The sequence below is a fragment of the Dioscorea cayenensis genome, chromosome 17, assembly GCF_009730915.1.
Source record: "Dioscorea cayenensis subsp. rotundata cultivar TDr96_F1 chromosome 17, TDr96_F1_v2_PseudoChromosome.rev07_lg8_w22 25.fasta, whole genome shotgun sequence".
Taxonomy (NCBI): domain Eukaryota; kingdom Viridiplantae; phylum Streptophyta; class Magnoliopsida; order Dioscoreales; family Dioscoreaceae; genus Dioscorea; species Dioscorea cayenensis.
In genome coordinates this window covers 21,807,707-21,827,186 of record NC_052487.1, presented here as the reverse complement: position 1 = coordinate 21,827,186, position 19,480 = coordinate 21,807,707, and the positions used below count along the sequence as shown (strand labels likewise).

The 19,480-nt window shown below is 36.6% G+C and overlaps 5 protein-coding genes across 5 annotated transcripts; 3 read left to right on the top strand and 2 right to left on the bottom strand.

Moving 5' to 3' along the window:
• Window positions 1-919: 919 nt before the first annotated feature.
• On the bottom strand, window positions 920-3,450 carry LOC120281324 (GTP-binding nuclear protein Ran-3-like). The gene is made up of 8 exons (XM_039288177.1): window positions 3,313-3,450; window positions 3,114-3,183; window positions 2,971-3,027; window positions 2,754-2,871; window positions 2,073-2,162; window positions 1,769-1,948; window positions 1,599-1,676; window positions 920-1,328 (listed from the first exon to the last, which is right to left on the bottom strand). The coding sequence occupies exons 1-8, from the start codon at window positions 3,313-3,315 to the stop codon at window positions 1,259-1,261; spliced, it is 666 nt and encodes a 221-aa protein (XP_039144111.1). The 5' UTR covers window positions 3,316-3,450; the 3' UTR covers window positions 920-1,258.
• A 3,673-nt stretch (window positions 3,451-7,123) lies between these two features.
• Window positions 7,124-9,573, top strand: LOC120280177. Its single transcript, XM_039286925.1, has 4 exons — window positions 7,124-7,263; window positions 7,375-7,457; window positions 7,553-7,643; window positions 9,274-9,573. The coding sequence occupies exons 1-4, from the start codon at window positions 7,235-7,237 to the stop codon at window positions 9,302-9,304; spliced, it is 234 nt and encodes a 77-aa protein (XP_039142859.1). The 5' UTR covers window positions 7,124-7,234; the 3' UTR covers window positions 9,305-9,573.
• Window positions 9,574-9,955: 382 nt separating this feature from the next.
• Window positions 9,956-10,454, bottom strand: LOC120280719. Its single transcript, XM_039287665.1, has one exon. It carries the CDS (start codon window positions 10,389-10,391, stop codon window positions 10,026-10,028), a length of 366 nt encoding a protein of 121 aa, XP_039143599.1. The 5' UTR covers window positions 10,392-10,454; the 3' UTR covers window positions 9,956-10,025.
• A 3,473-nt stretch (window positions 10,455-13,927) lies between these two features.
• LOC120281294 (receptor kinase-like protein Xa21) lies at window positions 13,928-17,101 on the top strand. The gene is made up of 3 exons (XM_039288153.1): window positions 13,928-15,789; window positions 15,944-16,599; window positions 16,698-17,101. Exons 1-3 carry the CDS (start codon window positions 13,928-13,930, stop codon window positions 17,099-17,101), a joined length of 2,922 nt encoding a protein of 973 aa, XP_039144087.1.
• Window positions 17,102-17,944: 843 nt separating this feature from the next.
• LOC120281293 (potassium channel AKT1-like) lies at window positions 17,945-19,368 on the top strand. Its single transcript, XM_039288152.1, has 4 exons — window positions 17,945-18,211; window positions 18,330-18,695; window positions 18,890-18,947; window positions 19,033-19,368. The coding sequence occupies exons 1-4, from the start codon at window positions 18,018-18,020 to the stop codon at window positions 19,366-19,368; spliced, it is 954 nt and encodes a 317-aa protein (XP_039144086.1). The 5' UTR covers window positions 17,945-18,017.
• Window positions 19,369-19,480: the final 112 nt, after the last annotated feature.

Here is a 19,480-nt window from a genome sequence, read left to right as displayed (position 1 = left end):
GAACACCGTGATTTCAAATGGTGGATTTATAGGTGAAAAAAGTTTCCTTTGCTTTAGCCGCGAACTGATGAAATACTCTTTTATTTTTTTATTTTTATTTTTTAAATGAATAAAGTACCAATATTTAGTAAAAATAACTAAATAAGAGCATTGATTTTCTTTTATTTATTTATTTATTGGAAATCGAAAAAATAATTGTTTTCCTTAAATTATATGCATGGGTAGTCATGACACTCAGATTTTACAACAAAACTTTATTTGCCTTAAAAGTATTTTTTGCACTGCACTGTTACAATATTTATACAATATACTCAATAGTGCGCAAGAGATTCATTATCATCTCTATAATATTTTACTAGCTATTTATAGATTTCACTAACTTTTTATATAGTATGTTCAATATTGCATGAATGAAGTATACTTATATATTATCTTTATAACATTTCACTAGCTAGCTTTATGCATCTTCATCATCTTTATAATATTCCACTATATCAAATAATTATTATACATCTTTTATTCTAAAAAAAAAAAAAAAATAGATTTTTTGTTTTATTTATTTTTTGACAAATACAGCCATCCTTCTAATATTGCACTTCAAATAATTGTTATACATCTTTTATTCCCAAAAACATTTTTTTTTTGGTCTTTCGTTTTTTGTTTTTTTTTTTATTTTTACAAATACGACCTTGCATGTACTCATCCAATCGACGGTCGACAGCTTTTTCTTATAAACACCATCTGAAAATACATTACTTTTAACATTTTAAAAACCTAAATAGTTCCCCAAGTTATGTAGAAAACCAGAGATAAATATTCCCCCGTATTCCCAAGAAAGCTTTCATGCATGGTTTGACACTGTACTATGAGCACAAAATCAAACCAGAATTTGTAGACGCAATGAAAAAGCCAATTAATAGATTAAATAATAAATCCACTTAAAAAATAAATAATTTAAGATAGTTGTGAGTCTTGTGACTATGTATGAGAAGGCAGGCAGCATGACATTCAGAGAACATAATCAAAGGAAAAACCACTTAAATGACGCGAAAAAAAAAAAAACAATAATAATCCAAGAACAAATCCATAACTAGAAGTCCGCAGCACACTAACAATACCAGGCATTAGGATATGTCATGCCCGGTAGTGTTCCGCAGCACAATAACAATACCAGACATTAGGATATGTCATGCCTGGTAGTGTTTCATGCAAAGTAGAACACAAATGGCGACAATAAAAGAAGCCCATGCCAAGCATTCTACTCAAATGCATCATCATCATCATCTGGTAGTGGCTGGGCTGCTGCTGCAGCTATCTCAGCCTCATACCTGGATAAAAAGACCAACAAAAAGAGAGATGTAAGCAAACAAAGCGGTTGGACAAAAATAGTGAAACGTAATGAACAAGTGAAACTGCTAATAAGCATTCAGGAACTAAGAGATTGCTCGAACAGTATGCGGTCAGTGAAACTAACTAACTATTCCAGAGCATTTGATGGAAACAGAATAAGAACATAATTGACCGAGACTAAGAAATGTACTTTTAAATAGGATAAAAATATCATCTGATTTTGTTTTCAGACAGTTCGAGTCACTTACTGTTGTTGAGCGGCAAGGTCAATTTGAACTTCAGGAGGTGCCAGAGCAGGTGATTCGACAAAGTGCAGGTTCATATCCCTGCAAAATTAGGGCAATCGGATACCAATCATATCAAGTTTATTTAACAGCTTCATTCAATAAGGAGAAAGAAAAGTGAACAAATTATTTACCCAGCAAGCTTTCTAGCCAAGTAAAGGAATGGCTTCTCAAAATTGTAATTGCTCTTAGCAGATATCTCATAGTATTGAAGATTCTTCTTCCTGTGGAAGGTGACCATCTTTGCTTTAACCTGCCTGTTCTTGACATCAACTTTGTTGCCGCAAAGAACAATAGGAATATTTTCACAGACGCTGCAACCCAACAATGAAGTAGTGTAAAAGAAGATATCAGTTGAGTAGTGGAACCAGGCCATAGCCGCAATACTAATGTCACCAAAACATCCTGTAGCACCCCAGTAAATCCTCTACGACTCACCGGCAAAGGTCTCTATGCCATGTAGGCACATTTTTGTATGTAAGCCTCGCAGTCACGTCAAACATGATAATTGCGCACTGCCCATGGATACTACAACAAACAGCCAACCGTAAGAACATGAGAAAACCTTAAAAGAAAAGTGAATCACACAAATGTTAAGTTAAAAATGTTCCAATTCTTGAGCTTTAAATGGCAGAAGCTACACTGAACTGGATGAGTTGGTAAATGATGCTTATTCAATATTATTGCAATCATAGGCACATTAGCAGGGAAAAGAAATTAGTCAATATCAAACATTCAACTGCAAAACAATGTAAAGCTAAGAAGAGAATTAAGGTAAATATTCAACAGAGGCTAACAATAAGAAATTCCATCAGATCAACAAATTGATCCAAGATTCATCAAAAGACCCGACACAGCACCAAAAGATAAAACCACAATATAAACATGATTGCACAAGTTATAACACTATTATTTCTTGAAAATTTAAATCACGAAGCATACCTGGAACTTTTCAAGCTTTCAGAAGAAAAAAAAAATTAAATTTGAGGAAAATGGAGGGTTGGCTAATGATACATAGTGTGATTTTTCAAGCTTTATTAGAATAAAATTAAAATAAAACATAAAATATCGCTAATCACAAAGTACTGGAAATGAGAAAGGATTGACGAGAGAACTCACTAATAACCATCGCGCAGCCCACCAAACTTCTCTTGCCCCGCAGTATCCCAGCAATAAAAACGGATCTTTCCGCAGTTAGTGTGGAAATCCAAGGGATGCACTTCTACTCCAATGGTAGCTGAATAACATCAAAATCAACATTTAAATTTAAAACAGATCTAAAATATGCAAAAGAAAAACCAAAAGAAACTAAGATCAACAGAAGTAGAGATCCTACGCTCGTATTTCTTCTCAAACTCCCCAGTCAGATGCCTCTTCACAAATGTCGTCTTCCCTGCAACCGATCAAATTTCCATTACATTCCAGAAAAACCCTAATCAAAGGTACTAATCAAAAACCCTAATGAGGATTGAGGATCACCTGTGCCACCATCCCCAACGATGACAAGCTTGAAGCTAGGGTAATCAACCGTCTGCTGGTTCGGCAGCGCCTGCCATAGAAATCAACAGCATTATAGCTCCAAAGAAACCAAAACTCAAAGAAAATAGCGATCGGAAACCAAAAACAACCGAAAAAAACGATAGATTAGCCTGATTAGAGAGAAGAAAAGGCGGAATACCATTGTTTGCTTCGATCTAGAGGATCGGCTTCGAAGATGTTAGGGCTCCTTGTCGAGGGTTTGGAGGCGGCCAAGGGTTTTGGGTTTGAGAATGCAAAGAGAGAAAGAGAAAGGGCGAAATGGGAGAGTTTATATAAAGACAAGCAATAGCTTTGATTCAACGCCTGCTCGATGCCTTGGGCTTTGATTCAACGCGATCATCCTGGCCGTGCGATGAGATCCCGCTCTATTACTAAGTTCAATTTAGACCGAACACGTGGTAACATCAATGACCATTGGTTTTGAGATTAGTGGGCTTTTAGTTGTGGGTCTAGATTTAAGATTAGCCTATTGTGTAGCATGGGCTTTTAATTATATATATATAGGCTATTATAACTAAGCAGCTTTAACATTTTAACTAAATTTATATATTATGGCATTAATGTTTTTTTAATAAAATTATGATTCATAGGAACCGTGGGTTAACCCAATGGTAATTATTCGTACTTGTGAGATATACCTCTTATTCTCATCTCCAAAATTATATGGTGGGAGATTATCTCTAGAAGGTCAATTAAACATTGTAACTAGTGCATCTCCATACATGTTTGTCCTTTACTTTGTCACTTGTCGACTTTTATCAATATATATATATATATATTTTTTTCTGAGACAATAAGCGTTGTCTCACAAGGAGGTTATCAAAAATACAGATAGATACTATAGTGCACTGGTTATGATGACCGGATGACCCAACAATATATAGATATATATTGATGGTTTCACCCAGTCAAAGTCAAAATTTAAGTAGGAAAAATTTTGTCCATCATAAAAAAAATACTTTGACCACTTTTGGCTTTTAGACTGTTGTATTTTGATTTTGTTTATAATATATTATGATATATATAAGCATAGTAAAAACAACACACACAACAACATGCAGGATAAAATTCGGATTCAATTTCAAGTGAACAGAATAGAGCCTTTTTTTAAATACAGGATTTAATCCTTCTCTACTGGCTTGGTAGTGAGATTGTGGAAGGCTGACAAAAGACAGTCTATATGCTTTTTCTTACAAGAAAGAAGGATTATAACAATGTTATTGAGAAGGTTTTTTTCCTATTAATTATCTGGGTGTTCCCATTTCTCCAACCAGAATTCTAATTCCTCAATTAAATTCTCTCCTCTCCAAGGTTCATAACAGTTTCTCTGCTTGGAATCATGCTCTGCTTTCCACCCGCGGGCAGAGTCACTCTTCTTAATAGCTCCATCTTCTCTCTTCCCAATTATGTTCTTTCGGTGATGCACCTTCCAGATACTATTCTTTGATCAGATTTCTAAATTTGCCAGATCCTTTTCTCTGGAGTAATGACAGTAATGATCGTAGCTTACACACTATTGGTTGGACTGTTACTACACTCAAAAAATTTGAGGGGTTTGGTCTCAGAAACCCTAGACATGTTAGGCATTCTTTAATAGCCAAGAACATTTTCTCTATTTTAAACTATGAGAACAAGATTTTGGTGGATATTTTTAAACATAAATATCCAAATCGGAATCCCTGGATCTCTGGTTCTCCTCCTAAATCCTCTTGGTATTTCAAATCAATCTCTCGCTCTACTCAGGACTTAAAATCTCATTTTAGAATCCTCATTGCTAATCTTGATGGTTTGGACATCTGGAAGGATTCTGCTTCATGGACCTTCCAATTTTGTTCAAACCTACATATCTCAACATGAATTCTGATTTTGATTCCTAGAGTTTTTCTGATTTTATCCTTAATGGTAATCTTGATCCCTCCCTTATCCAGAACACCTTTGGTCACAACTTAAACTGGGAGTGGATCAATAATATCATGTTTGAATTAAATTCTCAAAATCTCTGGGTTTGGGGACCTCGCTCTCTTAGAACCTCCGTTGCTTCTGTTGTTTATGACTACTTGGTTTCTTATGATCCTCAGCCTTGGTCAGGTTGGAATTATATCTGGAAGCTTAGTGTGTTGCCATGTATTAAGACATTTATTTGGAAGCTAGCCCACGACAAACTCCCTACTGGTGATTACCTGTATGATCTTAATATTGGCCCCTTTACCCAATGTCATTTCTGTGGTTTGGTCTCTGAATCAGCCTCTCATATTATTTGGAACTGCTCGAAATTTGTGCCTTGTTGGAATACTCTTTGTGCTTCTTTCAATTTGGATCCTATCATTTTAACTGAGTTTAGTTCTGGTATTTGGCTCACTAAGAGGTTTTGCTACTAAGAATTTTGATGCTTTTTTCAAAGCTCTTATAGCCACTATAGCTTGGATTATTTGGAAGGAGTGTTGCAATTTAATTTTCAAAGGCTACCAGCCCAAATATCACACTATCTTTGAGAGAGCTTGGAATTATTGCTTGAATTTTTTCAACTCTATTGGTAAAAGCATCAGGGAGTATTCTAACCCTTCTTGCCCTTTAAGAACTATTAGCCTCTTTACTGATGCTTCTTGGTCTGATTCTCCTGTGAGTTGTGGATTAGGTTTTATTACTATCTCCAATGCTAGTCAAATTTTACTTGCTGGTTCTATGAGCTCTGTCTCTGATTCTCCAATCTCTGCGGAGATTGCGGCCATTCATTTTGCTCTAGACCAATGTACTTTAAAAAACTGGATTCCTAATAGAATTCTTTGTGATTTTCCAGGTATTGCTCGCCTGATTAAACACTTTGATAGCTGCGTTGCGTGGCGCTTCAAACGTGATATTGACAACCACAAATCTAAGCTTCTCAATTCTTGTTCACATATCAAGATCATCCCCCCGACTGAAAACCAAATTGCAGATGCCTTGGCCCACTATGGAAGATCAAACCCTCGTCTCTCCCTCTTCTCTCAGGGCTTGTACCATCCCAGATGGCTAGAGGATCTCTGCCGGAGCTTTAATCTCTTTTTTAAGTTATTTATTTATTTTCTCGAGCTTCGTCTCTTTGATAAAAAAAAAACAATGTTATCTAGAAAGTCCCTGAATTTTGTTCCTGTCTCGGGAGTAGATGCCTAGATAGTAGGGGATGCAATCGAGCCGAACTGAGCTGAGCCTAGCTTTGAAGTGTTCGAGCTAGGCTTGACAGAATTAGCTACATGCTTGAGCTCGATTCAAGCCCATACCTGTAAGTTTGAGCTTGGCTTGAGATAGTAAATTTAAGCTCTAGCTCGCTTCGAGCTTGGCTTAAAAAGGTTTTTAAAAAAAATAAATCATAATAACTATTATTAATAAATTATTTTTAATACAAGATTCCATTCATACCTAGAAAAAAATGCACATTTAGCAAGCTCATTTAACAGGTTCGCAACTAATAAATTCATTATTATGTTTATTTAACATACTTGTTAGGAGGCTCGCAAGCTTAACAAGCCCAACAGTATATGGTTTGAGCTTGATTGGTTTAATAATTCGTGCTCAAACGTTAAGCTTGAGCTTACAAATATGGGGTCGATTCGAGCTTGAGCTCTGTAGCTGATTCTATCGAGCCAAGCTCAAACACTTCAAAGCTTGTTCAGTTCGGCTCGATTGCACCCTCTATCAATTAATATAAATACTTACTATATACGAACATTTATTTACCATGATAGTTGATTCAACATGTAGAAACCGTTTATATTAACAAAACTTTATAATTGTCCTAATAAATTAGGTATTCATTTAACACATATTATTTATCATTTATGATAATATTCATATTAAATTAATATATTAAATGTTTGAAAATAACAAAATTTTACAAAAATAAATATTTAATAAATTTACATTGTTTAAAAAAATTTGGTAAAAATTTTGCAGTCCAAATGCACCAACTCAAAGCCCCCAAATTTTGACCGCGCGAAGGGATCAAACCTCGAAACCCCCGCAAACCAAAAAGCTCGAAACTCCGCCCGCCTCTCTCGCCATCCTTCTCCTTCATCGCTGCTTCAATGGCGCCGTCACCTGATTTCTCCAACCAGTACTTAATTCTTCATTTCAATTCCTGCAAATAGTTGCGATTTATGCATTTTTTTCTCTCATTTTTCACCAGATTAATCGCTGTTTTCCCTCGTTTTTGGGTGATTTTCAGAGACGCTGTGGTTAGGAGACAGAATCGAGGACCTCCTTACAAGTTTCTGGTGCCTCTTGTCTATGCTCCTGTTCTTCCTCTTAGTACGTTTGAGATCTATCATAATTCTTGATTTTGTTGAATTATTTGTTTTTTGTGAATTTTTTTCATGATTTTTTTGATCTCATTTTGTGGATAGTTCGAATTGCGCTGAGGCATAACCCAGTCTGGAGAGATCGGTTGTTCTTTGGGGTGCTCACCGGTGCTTTCGCTCATGGCGCGTATTTGGTGTATCCTTCATCGCTGTTATCTTTTTACTTATGTTCATGTGCTTTGATTTGTTTGAATTATGGATGATTAATGAGTGGTGTTTTTGTCTACTTTTATTTGGGAATTTTTTTTTTTATTTTTTATAGATGATGAATCGTAGGCATTATAATTGCTTTGATTTCAATTTGAAGTGCAATTGGAGAAGCAATGAGCTCTGGATTTGATTGTGATGATCTTTGCTACATTTAAAGCACATACAGGCTTAGTTACTTAGAGAAAAACCTTGGGACATTGGTTGAATGTGAGGAGAGAAACTATTTGCATTTTTTTGCATGGTTCATGCATGCAAATGTAAGCATTTTTTTGGTTGTTCATAGTGAGTTCAAGTTTTATCTCTTGTTAAGCTTGGTTTCTAAAACCACTGGTCTTGTGTTATAACATATGTAGATCATTCTTTTTTAATCCCTTTCTTTCACATGCGCGAAAAAATTGGAAAAATTATACTTGTTTAGTTGTTTAGACTGTGAATTCTCTTTTCATCTCATTGGATCAAGTCCGTAAAGTGTTCTTGTAGGCCTTCTGTATTTCCTTTGTCACGGAAAAATGGCATGATCTTCACTTTTGCCGATTTTTGGCTAGTTGGTATTAAAATGGATGATTATTGAGAAAATATGATTCTGAGTCTTGTTACTTTGACGTGCAATCCCCTTAAATTCTGCTGCATCTGATCCACTGAATAGTTTTCTCCTCTTATGTTTTCTACGTGTGATGGTCCTGACCCAAAAATCTTTTATTATATGTTGCTTATGTAGTTTTGTCTCATTTTAAATGTTGGTTTACTATTATAGTTTAGAAACAGGACTATTATGTTAGATTTTAGTCATGTTAGTATATATGCACAAATGCATTTGTTGGGTTTTTCAACTAGCTCTCATTGTTTTCACAACATGTTGTTTATAGTCAAATTCACCATAGGAAGTTTAGAATGGAGGAAAATGATCAAACTACACTTTTAATGTTTATCATTATTCAGAGTTCCTTGGTTTGTCTTGTAAATTCAGATTTTCAATTGTTTTATCCATGATATGTTTTGCCTGCTTCCTGTTTTCTAAGATATAAATAGATGCATTAAATTATTGATGGCATTGGAGTCATTGGACACCAGAACTCCATCATTGTATTTATAAGGTTAATCACTAAGCTGTCTTATAATTGTCTTTTTTGTATTCCTTCTTGCATCTTCTGAGCCTGATAAATCTCCTATAAGTTGTTTAACAAGGTATGGACCATCCATCCCAAAGGATACTTGGTGCAGTATATAATAGCTGATTTCTACTTCAAACTTAGAACACATTTTCTTCTTCACATAAATCATCTTGTTACGCTATGTTTTGAAATCATGTTTTTTCTTTCTGCAAAAGCATTGTTAGTAGTTCCAAGAGAGGAACCTGAATACTCTTATCTGCCTTCCTGATGTTGTTACTTGTTAGAGCCTATTGCCATATGTTGTGAGGTCAGAAGGCTATTATGTACAATCATGTGGGTCTAGTTATTTATTTATTAATTAATTAATGAGTTGGTGTTTTTTTATTATCACGGCAAAAAAAAAAAAAAGCTTGTTGTTCCGTTTTCTTTGACCAATACTATCAGATCCGAGCTGTATGATGTTGAGAGCAAGTAACATGGCGACAAGCTGCTTCTGATGCCCAACCTCAGGTTCATTCTTCTGCCGGTTTTATTACTACTTTTTTTATCATTCTTGAAAAAGCATGAATTTGCCTTCATTATATCAGTTTCCCCAATTATGCTTCTCCAGTTTTGATTAGCATAATAAATCTTTCATATTTTGTGGTTGTATTCATTACATAAACCTGTGGAGAAGACATTGATTCTGCTTTATTGTAAACTGTATTCTATAGCTTGTTCTTAACTTGTCATTTAACTTTTTAAGTTTTCCGGTCAAATCTAACCCACAGGTATTTTTAATTTTTTAGTGACCTCCAATTCAAGTTCCGTTTAAAAGAACATATTTTGGCAAAAAAAAAAAAAAATAGAGTTTTATACAAAATTTATCCAACTTAAGGCATTGAGACACGAGTGATCTTCAATTCATAATAATTGAAAACGTAAATGAGATACAAGTTAAAAATTCCAACAACAATGACCACACGATCTTAATCAAACGGCCATAGATAAGTCTCCCCAACATCATCCTTGCCTCTATTTTGAAGACAATGCTATGCCCCCAAAATTAAAAGGCCTTATTCATCATCCTTAAATTTTTTTTTTTAAAAAAACTAAAATATATACATATAACACACACACCAAAAACACGAAATCCCAAAACAAACTTCATAATAATGTCGACGGATTTAGGATTTATAAGGCTTCAATAAGAAACCCTAGGATTTGCGTGGGTGATCGGAGGCGAGCCGAGACGCGATCGCAGAGTGGTACATGGTATCGTGGAAGCTCCCTGTCTCCCTAGTTCTTATCCTCAGCTCCTTCGCCTTCTCCTCCGTGAACGCCGCGAACCTCCTCGCCGGCTTCGATCCACTCCTTTCCTCTTCTCCTACTCCAGCTCCGCGCTCGCCGGCCTCGATATAGTCCGGCTCCGCCGTCCACCCGAACAACGGGGCCCACCATCCACCACCGCTTCCTCCACCAACGCTTGTACCCAAGCTCCTCTGCCGACGATCGTCTCCGGTAGCCGCTGCGCAAGGCCGGATCACCGCCGGACGGAAGGAAAGCACGATCCCGGACGCCATTTCGATCCAAAACTGAGAAAAATTTTCTTGAATTTTGTGTAAACTTTGAATGGAATAACAAAGATGTGATCCTTAAAATGACGCCCATGATGTGTGGATAAGGTTTGAGCTGGATTTTACACGTGGCGAAGATCCAACGGTTGAGCTCACGACCTTTTCACTTTTCCACCATCCTCTGCCGTCCCTTTCGTTCATCTCCCCCGCGCTTTTTACGAAAAGACAAAACTAACCCGACAGCGCATTACTTCGGACATGGATTTGGACAAGGGTGGCAGAGTCATTTCAACCTGTGAGTTTTTGAGATATTTATGGATGATAACGCGGTCATCGAGGTAGAACGTTCTGTTTGGCTGCTCGGTTGTTTGTATGCGATCGGACTACAAGTGGACTAGAATAACGACACGTGTGACATTATGTGGTTGTAGACCCAAATACGAAACTTCGTGGATGACGTGGCGAAATATTAATGGCATATTCGTTTTTGGGCGTCTCGATCCGAAGCATATGCTGTCCATGAAAAGGACTAATAGTTTGGACGGTCGTACGGTGGTATTCATCAGCGTGTAAGCACGTGAAGGTGTTGGGTCGGTGTTGGATGAACCTGCACGAATCTCAAAACGTACAAGTGCGTATCACGAGGCAACATCTGATTTAGATAAGCATCATTAGTGAATTTTGTTAATCGGTTGGATGGTGTTAATTGCGCGTTTGGACAGTGTTCAACGTTTTTATTTAATTTAATTTTATTATTCTGTTTTAATTTTGACTTTATTAAGTTAATTATTATTAGTTTGTACTATAAGAGCTGTTGATCGAACTAAATATTCAATGAGAATTTAATATATTTGTCCCTAGTGCTAACCTCGGCAAACCAGCGATCTTTTCTTTTTGATTATTATTTTTTAAGAAGTGTGACAAGCGTAGTTTGGACATGTGCACGGACATCATTAAGGCTCCGATCGTATATATTTACTCAAATGATACAGAGATTAAGTTACAACTTCTCCCTCATAAGAGGGATTTATGAAAATTAGTACGTTTCAAACTTGGTATTAAACTTCACACAAAACAAGCATTTTACAATGGGTCAGTGCTGCTAAATCAAAGACCCTTCAGCCTTAGTGATAATTTTTATAAAAAAAAAACATATAAATTTTATATAAAAAGAAAAAATAGTAAGGTTTTTTTTCCTGATAAACTATAATTTTAATCAAAATTTTTAATACTGTTTTAATGTTTTATTTTGTTTTTATTTTAATTTTTAGAGTAAATCTTTAGATGGCTAGAGAATTTGTGGCAAAGGGCTTTTGGTCCATTGGCATTGGCTTCACTGTAAAAAATCTTGGTTTGCATGACACTCATTGTCCATGTTCGAAACATACTAGAAGTAGTGATGTCGTAGGTCCATTGCTATGAAAGCGAACTTACAACTCATTCTTTGTACTAGATATGTGAGAGTGCACAAGTGGAAGTAAAATGCTTTCTGTGCACACACCCTTAACTCTTTGCACTTGTTGCACTCGTTATTAAAAAAATTGTTGTTATATATCACACAATTCCCTAACAAAATCATAAAAATGTTTAAATCCTTAGCCTACCCAGGCTTCTTGCTATAGCATAATATATATCTTATAACAAAAGATAAAATCTTATATCAAGAAGATTATGTTTGATTCTAATAACTAGTTTATATATATATTTATATAAAAGTAGATAAATTACTATTTTATTAAAAAAATTATAAACGATGACTAAGCAAGTATAGTTATCTAGATGTGGAGGAAGATAACAAGAAAAAACAAACAAACAAACATAATACAATAAGAGTTGAAGATGAAGGCGCCCATTTTGGTGGCACAACCAAGCCGAGATAAAGATGAGTTTGGATCCCCAAGATCGCTCACGTGGACACGAACCCTAAGAATTTAAAACTTTTCTTGATAGTGGAAACCAAATTCTCAATCTTTGCTTTATCTGCCTCCAAGACTACAGAAACTAAGAAAAAGGAATAAATGAAAAAACGAGCACAAAATAGAATAAAAAATATGAGCTTTTTATTCTAACTAGAAGTTTCAAACAATTGCTCAAATTAGTAGATTCCAAGTGTCCCAGCAAACGCTCTAGGTTATTTCTCTTAGAGGCAGTGAAGAAAAAGGTGGTTAACAGATTTGATTACTTTGAAACAAAGCATGCAAGTGGTTATTTAGAGTCTTTTACATCTTCTAATTGTAAGGTTGTCATAGGGGAGAATGTCATTGACCCAAACAAGCCAATTGAAAATATTAATTTTCCAATGGCAAAACTCGCCACAAATTTTCAAAGTTGATTGACAACGCAGATTAGCATCGTTGAAAAAACAATAGACCACCTTCCTTCCAAAAATCCTCATTAGACGTCAAACTCCAAGGTTTTGCACCTCTATTGTCTGAGGAAGAGCAATTGACCCTCAAAATGGTGTAAGAAATGGAAAGACCACTTAGTCAGGCAAGGTTGATAGAAGTGTGGGAATGGGGTTTTGGATAGATCCCACTAAGAATTGAAATAAGTGAAAAGTTTCAAGCTAACAAACCTTGGGTCTACAGTTGTTAAACCAGTTGTTACACTTAAATAAAGTGGACATATCATCTCTAATGACTGGAGTGATGCAAAATCAAAAAGATGAAAGACAATTTAAAATTCAACTCTAAACGAAGGATGATAATAGCCTCGCACTAATGAGTGCCGGATGCTATCTTCAACCATCATTTGTCTTGAAGAACATTGTTGGTAGACTTTGGGGTAAAGGGAAATCCAGTTTGAGTTAATCAGGATACAATCCAACCTAATTGAACTAGGGTCCGTTTGACCATTAATCCAGGTGAATCTTTTGCCAAAAATCAATTGGTGGTTCAATTAGACTAAGGCCTTAGGTTAAGTCCTGAGCGAATTAGGAACAACCATATTTTTGTCTCAGGTCAAGAAAATACCAGCAAATAACCTAAAGAAAATTAAAACTTCCATTGCTTCCTCAAATTTCATTCCAAAGGCAAGCTTTAGCTGTCTAGCTAGACATCTTTCATAAAATAAATTTTTTTTTTTTTTTAAAAAAAGTCAACCTTTAGCTGCCTAGAGTTAACTTGCATATTGGAAAACCCCAAAGAGTACAACAGAAGCTGTTGAGTTGGACACCAATACCTACAAGTCGTCTACAACAAAAGTTTCAATTTTGGCAGGTCAAAGATCAAGAACTAACTACAACCAAATAGAAAATAAAATCTAACGCTGGGAGCTACAATATTAAAAATATATCTATTCTCAGACATGATATAGAAAACAAATGGTGCCATTAATTCATCCTGTTCCACATACCTGTCTGAAAGGACATGATCATATATTCAAAATAAATGAGCTTATCTGCTCAAAGTCAAACTTCCAATCTCTGCCCTTTCCATTTCCAGCACATTCAATCCATGCAACACCTCCTTAATTTATATCTCATTTCAAGCCTTCTTTAGTTTCATCACTTCATGAATTTCCAAGCTTTTGTTATAATATTCATGGACGTAGTATGTCTTCTTTTAGTTCTATCCTTCTTCATGTCCTTCTCTGTTTCCATAACTGAAACCCAAACAGACCATTTGGCACTGAAAAGTTTCAAGGATGGAGTAACTCAAGATCCCAAAGGCATTCTCAGATCCTGGAATCAATCCACACACTTCTGCCAATGGGCTGGAGTGACTTGCAGTAATCCCAAACATCCTCAAAGAGTCACTTCTCTTGATCTCAGTTCCTGTAATTTAGCAGGCACCATGTCTCCCTCCATAACCAACCTCACTTTCCTTAGTAAACTATACCTCATGGAGAACAACTTGGATGGTCAGATCCCACTGAACATTGGTCACTTGTACAGGCTTCAGTATCTCAACCTCAGTTACAACTCCATGCATGGAGAAATCCCTGCCAGTCTCTCAAACTGCACCAACTTGAGGCTCATAGACTTGAATTACAACTACTTTTCTGGGAATATCCCCTCTGAGCTTGGCTCCTTGATTAAGTTAAACGTATTTGTTCTCTTCAACAATAGCTTCACTGGAATCATACCAGCATCACTTGGAAACCTCTCATCTTTAAAGGTAATTAATTTAGGAAATAACCAGCTCCATGGTCCCATTCCCAAGGAGCTTGGACATCTACAGAGGTTGATTCACCTGAGTATGGGTTATAACAAGCTATCTGGTTTGATTCCTTTATCTTTGTTCAACCTTTCTTCTCTGTCTTACTTGTACCTGTCTCATAACATGCTTGAGGGAGAGCTTCCTTCAAGTATGTGCACTACTCTTCATAATCTTGAAGAGCTTCATCTTGCTACTAATTATTTCACTGGACCACTTCCTTCTTCACTTCCTAATGCTACTCGACTAATTTTCCTCGAATTAGTCAATAATAATTTCATAGGAAGAGTGCCTCCTGATCTAGGAAAAGCACAAGATCTTGTGTATGTCAATCTTAACTTGAATAACCTTGATGCTGGTGATTCTGATGGCTTGAAGTTCTTGACTTCCTTGACCAATTGCAGTAATCTACTTGTTTTGTGCTTTGCTGCTAATGAGTTTGCAGGAGATATACCCAACTCCATAGCCAATCTCTCCACACAACTCCAAACTTTGCAAATTCAACGGAACCAATTATCAGGGAACATCCCAGATGGTATTGGAAACCTCGTTGATCTTAGTGGGTTAGCTTTGTATGATAACCATCTTTCAGGTCCTATTCCAGCAACAATTGGAAAGCTTGCCAAAGTTGCAGTACCTGGGGATGTTTGGCAACAGACTCACTGGAACCATCCCTCCTCCATTGGAAACCTCACAAAGTTAAACTATATTGGCATAGCAAATAATCTCCTTGAAGGACACATACCTCTAAGCCTTGCAAATCTCCAACAGTTAATCACATTGGATCTCTCTAACAATCACCTGAATGGAACCATACCTAAAGAGATTGTAAGCATGTCTTCTATTTCTTTTGTCTTCAGCTTGGCTAACAACTCCTTGGTTGGATCACTTCCAATGGAGGTTGGCAAATTACAGAATCTTGGAGCTCTGTATCTTTCTGGTAACAAGTTATCTGGTCAAATTCCAGCAGCTCTTGGAGGTTGCCAAATCTTGGAATACCTTCTCTTGGATAGTAATGACTTCCAAGGAACTATTCCTTCTTCTTTGAGTAACATCAAAGGCCTTAGACAGTTGCACTTGTCACATAATAACTTGACAGGCTTCATTCCTGAATTCCTTGCAACCATGAGTGGTTTAGAAGACTTGGATCTTTCTTTCAACAATTTCAATGGCACTGTGCCAACGGAAGGCATATTTCGGGAATGCGTCTCTGATATCAGTCTTCGGCAATGCCCATCTTTGTGGAGGTATTCCAGAGCTTCATTTGCCGAAATGCAAAGCTAATTCAGTCGGATCTTCTTCATCGAAAAGAAAACTTACAGTGATTGTAATTGTGAGCATTCTTAGCTTTCTTTCCATCATTCTAGTACTGCTTTCCTTTGGTTACCTTTATATGAGAAGAAAGGAAAACAAGCAAAGCTCCAGCTCCACATATTCTTCATTAGAAGACCAGTATCCAAGAATTTCTTATGCTGAACTAGCTAAAGCCACTAATGGCTTCTCTTCAGAGAATCTGGTTGGAAAGGGAAGGTATGGTTCTGTTTACAAAGGTTCTCTTGACAATGGCAACACATTTGTGGCAGTGAAAGTGTTCAAACTAGAAGAGACAGGAGCTTCCAAGAGTTTCATTGCAGAATGCGAAACCTTGCGAAGCGTTCGACATCGCAACCTCATCAAGATCATAACATGCTGCTCGAGTATTGATTCCGACGGCAATGATTTCAAAGCACTGGTTTTTGATTTCATGTCTAATGGGAGCTTGGAAGACAGGTTACACGGAGGAGGAGAAAGTCCAAACAATCTAACTTTGATGCAAAGGTTGAACATAGCAACAGACATTGCTGATGCACTAGAGTATCTTCACCACAGCTGTGAACCTTCAATAGTTCACTGTGATCTAAAGCCAAGCAACATTCTCATTGATGATGAAATGGGTGCACATGTGTGTGACTTTGGCCTTGCTAAACTCCTCCCTGAAGCTATTAGCAGGTCATTAATGCAAGAGTCTTCTGGTTCAACTGGTATCATCAGAGGATCCATTGGCTATGTTGCTCCAGGTATATATATATATATATATATATATTGAATCTTTTATATATATAATTTGATTCAATAATGACTAATTATATTGTTTTGTTATTTGCATTAAATGCAGAGTATGGTGGAGGTGGTCAAGTGAGCAGAGCAGGGGATGTGTATAGCTTTGGGATTGTTCTTTTGGAGATGTTTACAAGAAAGAGACCAGTTAGTGATGCTTTTAAAGATGGTATGAGTCTGTGTGATTTTGTTAAGATGGGTTTTCCTGATAGAGTGATGGACATTGTTGATCCTTCATTGATGTTAGAGCAAGATCAGCATGGAGGTTTGAGTAATAATGTTGTGAACCAAAGAGATGAACATTCACGTAGATTCCATGAATGTTTGGTATCTGTGTTGAAGCTTGGTCTCTCATGCTCAAATTCATTGCCCAGAGAGAGGATGAACATGCAAGATGTGGCTGTTGAGATTCGTGTGATCAGACACGTGTACTCTGGTTTACGTAGAGATGGACAAAACTAAGCGTTTTATAAATTGATTAATTAGTGATAATAAGAAATTCATATCCCTCTCATGTTTTGTATTTTTTTGTATTTTTTTAAGATGATGGATAAACCATTTCAATATAAAAAAGAGAGCACATTATAAATGAAAAATAGTAATAAAAAATATAATATAAATTAAATTATTAGATAGTCTAGATGTTGTACAATAGCCAGCAACTAGAAACAAAAATAAGACCAAAATAAAAAAAAATACTAATAAATCTCAAAGAAAGTCCGGTAGAAAAATTAGCACGGGAGTTGAAAGTCTCACGCAGATCTTCTCTGACTTTTGGTCTAAAAACTCTAAACTATGCCTGATGGTATGAATGGAATCTTCAAACTTCCCTTTGGAACCCTCTTCAAATTTTTTTTTTTTTTTAAAATCATGGAGTTATATTAAGTAAATAAATAAATTGATGAATATATATATTTATATAATACTTTGAAATACATGCTCATATGGTCATATTATACATATATATATATAAACTGGCCGTAATTGATGCTTGACAGCATTGGCTTTAAGATTAGTGCAGGGACTGAGATGGAATGGGAGGAGAAGGGTAAATACGTCATAGCACTTGGCCTGTTTATTCGCCGAAGCGCGCGCGGGGAGTTGCTCATGGCGGTAAAGTCCTCTCAATCAATGGTGATGAATTCTAGGGTTTCCTTCCATGGTTTTCGATTGATCTCCAGGAGGAGAGATTGGGCATTGTTAGAGCTGGGAGGAGGAGGAGGAGGAGGAGGAGGAGGGCCAAATGTGCAGATGATGTTCGTGGTCATTGATTCAGTTCCAATTGGATTTCCGGAGTGCTTTCGGTTCTGGAGGATGAGGATTTTCTTCCATTCTGGTGATGCTTGAGCTTTTCTATTGATCTCTGAGAAGAGAGGAGATGGGGAAACCCAAGCTGCCCAGAAGGGAGAAGCGTTTCAGCATGCCGGTGATGTGCTCGGTGGAGCGGGAGATATCCATTGATGGCAGCCATTATAGCGTTTCCAGTGGTATCCTTCCGTCCCTCGGCGCTAAGAGCTGCCGCGTTGTCAAGCTCCGCAGGTTCATCATCTCCCCATACGACAAGCGATATCGGTACATCTCTCCCTTCTTGTGATTAGAAGTCTGTTGATCAATTATCATCAATGGCGTTTTGGATTTCAAGGGGAAAGCTCAAAGCTTTCATTCTTTTTTCATGTTTGCTTGATACCAGGGCCTGGGAAACGTTTTTGATTGTTCTTGTTGCTTATACTGCTTGGGTGTCTCCATTTGAAATCGGATTCCTTGACAGACCTACAGGAGCTCTTGCTATATGTGATAATTTAGTTAATGGATTCTTTATCATTGACATCATTGTGACTTTCTTCGTAGCTTATCTCGATCGGTCAACCTTTCTTCTCGTTGATAATCGAAAAGATATTGCTTGGAAGTATGCACGCAGCTGGTTATTTTTGGATTTTGTTTCTTCTGTCCCTTCTGAATTTGCTCGGATAATTCTGCCTCATCAACTCAGGTCTTATGGGTTCTTGAACATGCTTCGGTTATGGCGTCTCAGAAGAGTCAGTGCTCTTTTTGCACGGTATTGATTTCACTTATTGATTCTTTTGCAGTATGCATGGATGAGTTATATATGGTTTCCTTCTTTGTGAAAATGTAGTCCGACAAGAATCTCATGTGCGTTTTTACATTCTTGCAATTGAATTTGCTATGCATTGAGCTGCTTTTAGATCTTAGTCCTTTTATTGCTTTTTTTTTTGTTGTGTGTATTCTCAGATTAGAGAAGGATGTGAATTTTAACTACTTTTATGTTCGAGTTACGAAACTTACATGTGTAAGTATGTTACTGAGATGTTCCTTGTTTAGGTGTTTATATGAATTCTGGCCAACAAATAAGCAAATTCTGGTTTGGGATGTAGGTGACTTTATTTGTTGTTCACTTTGCTGGATGCTTCTTTTATCTTATTGGAACAAAGTACCCGGATCCCAGTCAAAATATGGTTGCTCTTGCTGTGCCAAACTATCATGAACAGAGCCTGTGGGTGCGTTATGTGACAACTATATATTGGTCTATTACCACTCTCACAACAGTTGGTTATGGAGATTTGCATGCCGTGAATCAAAGAGAAAGGATTTTTGTCATCTGTTTCATGATCTTCAATCTTGGATTGACTGCGTACTTGATTGGAAATATGACCAGTTTGGTTGTCCAAATGACTGGTCGAACCAGCAAATTTGTAAGCTCTCTATTTTAAAAGTAAACAAAAAATCCAACGGGAGTCTTTTTATAAAAACAATACATTTCTGCTCATTTTCATGGTTGATGAAATGTTTTTCAATGCATATTATAATACCCTTGGATTATGC